Source organism: Vollenhovia emeryi, unplaced genomic scaffold, assembly GCF_000949405.1.
Source record: "Vollenhovia emeryi isolate VEMERY1.0 unplaced genomic scaffold, V.emery_V1.0 DF939392.1, whole genome shotgun sequence".
Classification (NCBI taxonomy): Eukaryota; Metazoa; Arthropoda; class Insecta; order Hymenoptera; family Formicidae; genus Vollenhovia; species Vollenhovia emeryi.
The window spans coordinates 70747-81348 of NW_011966974.1; the positions used below are offsets into that span (position 1 = coordinate 70747).

Below are 10602 nucleotides of genomic sequence, written 5' to 3' on the forward strand. Positions count from 1 at the left end.
CACAGCCATTGGTAATGACCTAGTTTACATCGTGCACTTGATACGCGTATCAAATAGTAACAAATAGTAAATAACTAGTAAATTCGTTTGGTCATTGGCTGATCAGTTCAAATACGCTATTTGATACGCGTATCAAGTGCACGATGTAAACTAGGCCATTACCTGGTAATACCGTATCATGGAGAATGTATTAAAGCCTCCGCTACAATGCCTGTGTCCAGCAGAAGTTAGCGCTTGCTAAGCGCTTTGCTTTCATTGGATTATACTTTCAGATCTGGGGAGCGATCGCGTGCACGATCGAAATCGATCGGTCGACTTCTCATACGTCTCTACTCTACAGGTTTCATGGTTCATGCTTATTTATTATAGGATAGTTTCCCTCAGACCATAGATTGATCATGTACGAAGAGTGGTATCGGATGGCATATTCCTTCTCGAATTCGAATTCGATCGGTGCACGCGATCGCTCCCCTGTGCTGAAATAGAGCTATTCTTCTAGATCTATCCAATCAGCATAAAGCGCTTATTAAGCGCTAACTTCTGGAGAACACAGCCAATGATTCTCGGTTCTGTCTACAATGGTCGTAGTCGTAAGAATAATCGACTGCGATTGGTCAATTCCGTCAGACACATAAGAATTGACCAATTATAGTCGACTATTATTAAGAATAATCGACTGCGATTGGTCAATTTCATCAGACACATAAGAATTGACCAATCATAGTCGACTATAACCCAGATAACAAAGGTTATACGCCGTTATATCTACGAGCCAGTGAGATCAAGATCGGTAAACTCATGGGCGAATTCTTAATCGTAAGGCGACGCCAGCGCTGAAAGTGGCAAAATTTTGATTCACTGGCTGGCAATGATGTCGGCCCACGTTCGGTCCCTCAACCTTGGAAAAAAAATGAAGCCGAATGGAATAATTAATCTATTTAAAAATATGCGATACGCACGAAGACGTTGACGACGCGCGCTCATCGATAGAGGGAACGATCGTGCGATTGTCGAACATTAAATTTTATTTTCTCACTCGACTACGCGCTAAAAAGTATCAAAGTACAAGACATATCATTTCGTAGAGTTAAAACAAACAGGAAGCCGTCATTTTTCTCACATTCACATATATTTTAAATAAAATAATTTTAATCCCATGCCTAGGGCAGCATTCGTTTGTTCCGAGAAACTGAATTGTAGGTCAAGACGTCGTCCCCGTGTCACGTCGGCGGAAGCAATCGTGTCCTATCGATACATGAACGCCTTAGGACGTATGGATCTCATCTATGTTTATGTGAGCGATAAAACGCAGCCTCATCTGCAACGCGGGCCTCAGTCTTCGTATGATACACTCCACCTCGTTCTTCGTCATATCGCCAACAAACATGTACTTGATGTGATATCTGTTCAGGAGTGTTAAGGAAGATACAAAACGCGTCATCCCGAGTCCCTCGATAGACGCATCAGAGCGAAATCCTGTAAAATTAATCTCGAACCTGAGCCTGTTACTGAAACTTATCTTCAACGATAACTAAGGCCCGATTTCACCAAACGTCGTTTAACTTCAATCTCAGTTTAATTCATGTTTGTCTCTTTCTAAAGTAACAGTTGAAAAGAGGCAAAGAACGAATTAAGCTAAGCTTAAAGTTAAACAACGCCGGTGAAACCGGGCCTAAATAACAGTTAAAGTTGTCGAAAGTTGTTTCCGAATTTGTATAGCTTAGCGTTGTATATCAAGGATACAATAAGTCGCAAATTGGATCCATGTAACTCAAGGTTGTTTGAGTGTGGTCAACTCGTTCCAGCATCTCGTACAGGCAAACTGCAAGCTCGACCACGCAATGCGGCCGCTCCGCGTTAAATCTCGCCAGGGTAGGGCCGATTAGGTGGCACGCGTATATCAATTGCTCCTCGCTGCTTACAACCGGCTGAAGTTTCTCCTTGATGAACCTGAAGAGCGATTTACTCATCATTAATTCGTAACGAAATGTATAACACGTTAAATTTCCATTTTTAAAAACTATGAAAGTGTCAATTCTGTTTTCTTTCACGCTATACTTTTCTATATTAGCTATTATACTGTTACTAATAAATATGTATTTATATCAAGATTTACTGAGGCATCGTCGTGATCTGCCCTACGCCCGCATGATGCCACACTGAATGCGCCAGTGCAAGCATGTAGCTGTACTTGTTTTCTAACAGGCTGTTGTGCGTAATGTTGAAGTTAAACATTTGGAATGGCGTCAAGTTGTTATACTGCCAATTAACCAGGCCGGGACTACTGATGGTCTCCAGCAAACGTTTGTGCAACGCTGACCAATAACACTCGGGTAACGCTGCCAGCAACAAACCAACGCAATTTATCCACAAATGTATCTCGTCTGACGGCACAACGGTATACCTAGGGTAAATGATAAGCAAAATTGAAAGTGGAATCATCGTAAATCGGACTGTGCCGATTTGAAGATAGGAAAAAAAGATACCCTTTGGCAACAACATCTAGTAGGAAGTTAGCTACCGCATCTGGAGCAACCGGAAGGGCCATGAGTTCGACGCAAGTCACGTACAAAGCGTGCGCCGCTGGATTTGGGAATTCGTTGAATCTCCAGTCGGTGGCAGGAAAGTGAGCCGTGCCGGACATTGCTTTAACACACAATGTGCTCGATCATTGAAATAATAAAATTACTTTTTCTGCTACTCTCATATCGTAAATTCCTTTTATGTTTGAAAACAACTCAAAATTTATCAAGAACGTAAAATTAAGTACCAACAAGGAATCCAGCATTTCTTTCTATTGTATACTTTTACTTTTAATAAATTATATTATCTTACAATTAATAAAATATATTGTGATTATCAAAGTTTATTGATATTTGTGTAACTTTCTTCAAGCTTTCGATTGAGTTTTATTTGTTTCCAGTCAAAAGGAATTTAATGATTGCATAAAGATCTAGTCTAGTTTGTATTACAATCAATCGTAACAACAAAGAAAAAATAAAAACTTTGGTTGCCTTACTTTCTACGATCCTTTGTACAAGTCGAATGTAATAATCCAATTCTGGTACCCACGAGACTGCATCATCATTAAAGCGTGTCATATACATCTGATAAGCCTCGGAAAGTGCCCATCCGGGCGCTCTGATTTCCCGTAACGATCCCAAAACAGCAGACACCAGTCGACGCTTTAACAACGGTCGATCCCGCAGCTTCTTCTCGTAATAATGCAATGTATTGTAAAGGTATGTGACAGGTCGATCTGAAAATCGTAATTGGCCTTCAATCCAACAAAATCTAGTCAATTCGTCGAAAGAAACAGATATTTTCTTCAATCGCATCTGCATAAAACAAAAAGAGTGTATATCTTAATATCAATTTGAACAACAATTTCTATGTCAATTTTTGTATCATTTTGTACGGGACGATGCATGACTTCGTGTAGAAACACGGCAGATTCTCACCCTACATGTACTCCCATTTATAAGACAGCATATTTTAAGAAATAAAAATTATATAAATAACTGTGGCGATCGTGGCGCAGAGGATTGTGCGCTGGTCTGGTAATCCGAAGACCCGAGTTCAAAACCAAACAAAAACATTGTTGGTTTTTCGTTCGATCGCCACATAGCGAAGTGGATATAGAGAGAGGTGTTATAAGAGGTTTGGGTACGTTCCTTCAAAAACGCCTTGTAAAATGTACTAGTACTACTAGTACTAGTACTATAAATGTACTTGAAATATAAATAACAGAATATAAAATTTAATGTAATAGTGATAATTCGTTCCGGGAGCAACAAATACATGTTCAAATATTATATTGCATGGTAGAGAAAGTTCTTTCCGTTTGATTAGAATCGACAAGGTTTTATCAGACACATACCGTGAAATTTATATAAACAGCCCAAATGCTCCAGCAGTATTTCCAAACTCTTGATAACAGGCGGTATCTCTAGGTACCGATGGACGACTATGTCGAAAACCGGTAAGAAGCGAAGACACACGTTCCCGAAGTACACGGGCAAATTTTGATACTGGCTGGGTCCGCCGCTGGTTTGCTCCATAATGCCCTCCGGCGCAAACTTTTCCGGGAACTTCCTGTGGAAGGCAAGATGCTTCTCGTGCCAGTTTGACTGTTTCCAATGCTCCGGCGAGTTCTCCTTAACAAACTCTTGCACACGGTTTCTAAACTCCGCCGCTTTCAGTAGCAACAATTGTATGATGAAGAAGCACACTTGGGCCTCATTGCCTTCTTGGGTCCTTAAAGCTAGACAAAGTACAAGCCTGTCAATGGTAACTATGTTGTACTTCCAGATCATGTCGTTAATAGTGTCCACACACTTATTGACATGCTGACCGCCGACGCTATTGGCAAATTCGAACACTAGATAATCGCAAAATTTCCTAAGATGAGCCGACAGCGCTCGGGCGCCGATTCTCTCGAGGATTTTGTACGCGATAGGGCTGATGCGGTCGGTCTCGAGTATCATCTTCCACAGGAGGCACAGGAACAATGGCGGGGTGCCGGGAACTGAAAAATGTGCGATGATGTCGTTCTCGTTGTTCATGGACGCCCAATTCCTGTACTCTTCCTCGACCGCCTTTTTTATCTGTTGCTTGTTCTCCTTCGCCACGCTGTTCTGCTGGAAGAACTCGCTCAACACCGGCGGAAAACACTGGAGCGTGTGATTCGCCCAAGAATGCGGCGTGTTTTGCATGATAGTGTTCAGCAGTTCCTTGCACCACGTGCCGCTGAGACTGTCGGCGCCGGTGCCGGTAACATGCATGGATCGCGCTAGCGTCAACACCAGTGCACGATTAAGTTCTTCCGATTCCGCAGACACGAGGGTTTTCGGCTCCGACAGAAATCTAGACAATTGCGGTTGTACCTCCGCAGAACCCAGGCCGGTAATAAGACGCAAGGCCGTGCTTTCGACACATAAATGAAGCTGCGTCTGGTTGGTCTGTGGTACCGCTGCGAGGCTGTGCAGATGCGACAGCAGCTGTACTCTATAATGTGGTTGGATATGGTGCATCCTGTAACTGAACATCTCCAACAACGTATAAAGAGTCCCCCAGGCGTGAGATTTAAATACTGTTGGTAACAATTGGCTGATGAAGCCTTTTATGCCGAGGCTCTCGATTTCCGTGTATACCAGTAGTCTACTGTAAGTTTCGACTAGTGCCGGAGCTAATGCCATGTTGCTCTTGGACTGCGCCAATTTGATCACATGCGTTACAATACTGTGAATCAGGCTCATCTTGGAGTGCACGGTCAGGGAATCCAAGATGGACATTGAAAGCGGCGTCGTCGGGCCATTCGCCAACGCTGCGTTATTCTGCAGGTTCTGCATGGGCTGCTGTTGCTGATTCTTCTGTGTACCCAGGATGGTGTCTACCAGAGCTGCCATCGGTCTGCTGAAATACTCCTGATTCGTAGAGTACGCATTACACAAGAGCGCAATGCGATAATCCGACCCCATACAGAGAGACGCGTTTGGCATGACCAGATGCTGCAGGAACTCGTGGTGGACCTTGAGCGTGTGCGGTATGGGTCTATGAATATTAGTGCAGGGCTCAGTCTGTGCCTTTTTCAATAAATGTATCCATATGCACGTTATCGCCATCTGATGAGTGCACAGTGCTTGGGTATAATCCGGGACAGGCAGAGGTTCTTTCTCCGGATAGAGGAGATCGTATAGTTTCAGTACGGGTAAGAAATTTGATAGTGGATTCCGCTGGATACTACCGGAGATAAACTGCAGAAGTACCCACATTAGATGGTCCCTGCCCTTTCTCAATTCTCTGCCCGCTAATTTATCGTGTATCGCCATAACGATACTTGGGAAACAGGCAAATTGAAAGAGAATAAAATAAATGAGCTGCGAAGACAGGTGCAACCACACCCAGTGATTGGCCACCGTTCCATCCATTCCCTCTGCTGGTAGAGATTCGTTCTCAGATCGTTCCATCGCGAGTATGACGAGCTCCACGAGTTGCTCTTCCAAGACGATGCATCGTTGCTTGTGCTTGACATACAAATAAAAATATGTATATCAATTTAAAAGGGTATATTAAGCCAATGGTGTGCTTCCTGATAACTTTTAAGAAATATAGTTTGCATGTAGAACCAACAAAAAATCCACTTATTTATCTTAGTATGTAACCCAAGTTACAATTTCACTTTCGCCTCTCGCATTTTATCTTCATTTTTCACGTGCTTTAATTTCGTCTTACCTGTTTCTGCAAACCGAGCATCGAACAGACCATATCTCTGCTGTACGGCTGCTCTAGAACGTATCTAAGTAATTCCGTCTGAGGCTTAAGCAAATCTGGATCATAGGGCAGATTCCCTTTCAGCGAAAACTTTAATGTAGTAGGATCCAATAGCCAAGGATTAATCAGGTAGTCGGCGTATCCTGTGTGTTCAACCACTGGTAACATCTTCGAGTGTCCCACTATAGACACCATTTGTGCAGTATTTCGAAAACTTTCGACAAAATTCGAGAGCAACTTTGCCAGTTTCTGCAACGGACGTGTAAAACGCATAATTAACGGGGATACTTTTTCGTAAAACTATTAAGTGCAATGCTTTACCCTTAATCTCAGTAATTTTTTTCATTACTCTCAATATTTTTGTTATTTACCCAATGAGGCCAATTTTTGCCGTCGGGATAAGCTTTCTGTATCTCGTTGACGATAAAATAACCCGGCAATAAGCACGCATTTCTATCGAAGATATATTCAATAACGTTTTCTAAAGCCTTCAATTGCGGTTGCACCGACGCGTCTAATCGGGCTGGTATGGTTTGGGCTTTCTCTTTGCATCCCTAAGAGTAAAACAGAAAAATATGTATCTCTTCAGACTTTTGTCTTATATCTTCACGGAAAAAAAGTGTAGTTGCCGTAGCTAAAAAAATGCATGCGACAACTTTCAGTTGTAAAATATGAACAGCTAATATTTAGTTGTAATAGCTAAGTATTTTGCTTAATGTGCTTATTGTATTAAGTGCGACAGCAAATCGTTTACTGTGGTTTAGATATTTATAGTTAAGGCATCAAAATATTATTAACAAATCATGATTAGCTACAATAGTGAAAATTCTTTTTCAGTGTTGTATAATAAGATTGCGAAAGATCTCATGTTTTGCATATTGAAAATATAAGATAAATTATTACAATCATTAACGGGAACCTACTTTCATGATTTCTCTCACTCCTTTATAATCGACTCCGCCGATGATATGTCTAATGAGAACGAAGCACTCAACCCAAAAATCTTCCAAACAATATTGCAATTTGTCACAACTCAGAATACACTCGCATACTAGCCTGCAAAAAGAATCATAGGAAATAACTTAATACGATAAAGAGAATCAAAGAGGCACGAATAAACGCGAATTTATCCAAAATTTTACCTAGCAGGCAAATAATTTGAATACACTAAATTCTCCAGTAGCGACAGTAATAACTGTAATCGTCTGTGGTTGGTCATCGCTGCCGCCATCGTCAGGAATTGACGAACCGCCGCTTCCTGCTGCTCCTTCGTCAATCCAGTCACAGCAGTCTTCAGCTCTTGATGCCATGCTGTTACCTTTTCACTCTCCTTCTTAGGATGGTGAACGAGAACGCAACTAAAAGCCTCCTCTATTGCCTCCACTTTCTGAAACGTGTAAAATACATTGTCTCGTTTAATGAAATTGAGATCCCACTGTCACAAAATTATTAGCGAATTCAACAGGTTGCACTAGTGCACACTGACTGTGAACTAAAGCTTATTTACAGTCAACTCTTATATTTAAGGATTCTCTTAAATACTTTTTGAAGTACGTCTTAGCCAGTAAAATAATCTGTATAGCATTCGGATGGATTACTTTTTTTTGCTAGTTTTTAGACACGTACTTGAGATGACCATAAATATAAGAGTAGACTCTGAACAAGCCTTGGCGTGCACTCAGTACGCACTAGTGCAAGCTGCCGACCACAGAAAAAATATATGACACTTCTCGACACTTACCAAAATATCATTTAAGATACTAGTAATTTGAGCCTCGTTACTCATAGTCTCAGCTCACATAATATCCTCGACGATAATAAGAAAGTTATGCAATTAACACGTGTCTCCTTGCGCTAAATCTAAAAAGAATCAATTGCGAGATAATTCCATTTGTTCTCTCAAACTTTTTATAACAAATTCGGCAGCTTGCACTAGTGCGCACCGAGTCAGTACAAAGGCTTGTTTACAGTCAACTCTTAAATGCAAGGATTGTCTTAAATACTTTTTAAAATACTTCTTAGCCAGTAAAATAATCTGCATAGTATTCGTATGGATCATTTCTTTGGCTAAATAGTTTTGGGACATGTAGAAGAAAGTCTCCTATCATGAGTTAGCAGTTTCAGCTAAATTAGGGCCAGTTTCACAAACGTCGTTTAACCGCTAACCTAGGGTTAGTTGATCCTCTGTCTCTTCTTGGATAACAAGATAGAGAAAGATAGGAAGTCGATTGAACTCTGGTTAACAGTTAACCGACGTTTGTGAAACTGGACCTTAATAGGCGATATCTGTTGGTCCCACCATGAATTTATTGCCCTCGGAGTGAAATCTGCTTAGTGAAAAATTTATTGCTAGATCGTGTAATCGTTGCGAAAAAAAAACTTGTGACTGAATTTGGATCTTGAAAAGCTACTATCTCATAATTGAATTCTGTCTCATAATAGAGGACTTTCCTTTACTTGAGGATACCATAAATATAAGAGTACACTTTGAACAAGCCTCGGTGTAGACTCGGTGCGCACTAGTGCAAGCTGCCGAATTCGCTATTAAAGCAAGTTAATTGATAAATAATATTGTATTTACCAAGACATAACCTAGACTTGACGCGCGAAACACATCGGAAGGCTACAGCGCGATTGCAGTAATTCTAGAAATGCAAGCGCATCTAAAGGAGAGCTCGAAGGTCCCTAATCTCTCCCTTATCTAGAGGGGGAAAAAGAGACACTTGTCAATGATGCTTTTGTCAAACCGTCACATCGACATTTATGAGCTCACCGCCGGCAACAACAATTTTAAAGCGACTGGAACCAGAGAGAAACCTGAGAGCGGCCACGCCGGCGTTTTACTTAAGCCTCCGCTACAATGATTCTCGGTTCTGTCTACAATGGTCGTAGTCGTAGTCGCTCGATAAGAATTGACCAATCGCAATCGATTATTCTTACGACTACGACCATTGTAGACAGGGGCCCGATTCTCGAAATCATTCGAAGAAGAAAAGGCCTTTGCACGTAAAAAAGCGTTAACCGTAACCGTAATTTTAGTCCGTAATCGTAGTTTTCAACACGTACAGACAGATGGAGCAACCCAAGTAAAATTCTTAAGGTTACGGACTAAAATTACGTAGGGTCCGTAGGTTATGGACTAAAATTACGGTTACGGTTAATGCTTTTTTACGTGCAAAGGCCTAAACGTATACGAATATTCTGCTCTGACAGAAAAGATGCAAGTCGATTGGTTAAAGCCATGCGAATAGCCAATCAACTTGCAACTTTTCTGTAAGAGCAGAATTTTCGCATACGTTTCTCCTTCGAATAAATTCAAGAATCGAGCCCCAGAACCGAGAATCATTGTAGCGGAGGCTTTACGACTACGACGACTACGAATTCGCTCATACTTGACGCCGACTGAATGTATTTTTAAATAATTTCTATATGCAATCGTTTGTATTTCGTATGTAGACGTTTCTAGTGCAATTAGAAAGGTTTGTGAGTCATTCGTTTGTTTGTAATTAATTAATTATTTTTCCACCGTATACTTATTGTTAGCGCAATAGATAAATTAGATAAAATTTTTATATGAATTCGTTGGTATTTCGTATGAAGACGTTTGTAGTGCAATTAAAAAGGTTTGTGAGTGATCCAGATAATTTTAATTAAATTTTATTAAATGGAAGTTAGCCGGATTCAAAATTTAATTGATTTCCTATCTATGATACTGAATGATTTAAGACATAAGAATTGCTTGTCACGTTCCGGGACTTCAACAATATAGCCACATATGGCAGGAACAGGGTTTGGAAGTAACGCGTTAGTCCCAGTCTACAATAGAGATTTAAGCCCTAAGCCTTAAGAAATTGACTAATCACAGTCGCGCATTCTACTCATACTTGACCGTGATTGGCCAATTTCTTACCCCTGGTCCACAATCTTGCTTTAAGTAAGCTGTAAGCCTTAAGTCGTAAGAAATTAACCAATCACAGGTGAGAGTGAGGGGAATAAATGCCTGTGATTGGTTAATTTCTTACGGCTTAAGGCTTACAGCTTACTTAAAGCAAGATTGTGGACCAGGGGTTAAAGCTTAGGGCTTAAATCATCTATTGTAGACTGGGACTAAGGAGACGTATCTCCATAGATTGAAAGTGGTCATGAAAAATGTTCCGTATGTGGCCAGGTTCGCCAAATGGAATAACTTGGACCATTTCGTCGCCATCTTGAATATCGTATATATATATCACTGAAATATATACTAACTGGAACGCGCGCTAGAGCCGAGCCGTGTGTACCGAGAGAGAGCATCGTCGAGTGGCGTTTGTCATTGTCTGGCTTATAGGG

At 41.0% G+C, this 10602-nt stretch overlaps 1 protein-coding gene across 2 annotated transcripts; it reads right to left on the reverse strand.

The window, feature by feature from the left end:
* Positions 1-1006: 1006 nt before the first annotated feature.
* On the reverse strand, positions 1007-9141 carry LOC105558009 (mediator of RNA polymerase II transcription subunit 23). Of its 2 annotated transcripts, XM_012005482.1 has the most exons (13): positions 9047-9140; positions 8855-8974; positions 8015-8133; positions 7416-7660; positions 7197-7329; positions 6645-6827; positions 6235-6522; positions 3881-6026; positions 3020-3259; positions 2487-2646; positions 2117-2404; positions 1744-1950; positions 1007-1403 (listed from the first exon to the last, which is right to left on the reverse strand). In XM_012005482.1, exons 3-13 carry the CDS (start codon positions 8057-8059, stop codon positions 1265-1267), a joined length of 4074 nt encoding a protein of 1357 aa, XP_011860872.1. In that variant the 5' UTR covers positions 8060-8133; positions 8855-8974; positions 9047-9140; the 3' UTR covers positions 1007-1264. The 2 variants fall into 2 exon arrangements, with proteins under 2 accessions (XP_011860872.1, XP_011860871.1); XM_012005481.1 differs by having other exon boundaries at positions 8855-9141.
* Between the last annotated feature and the right edge of the window lie 1461 nt (positions 9142-10602).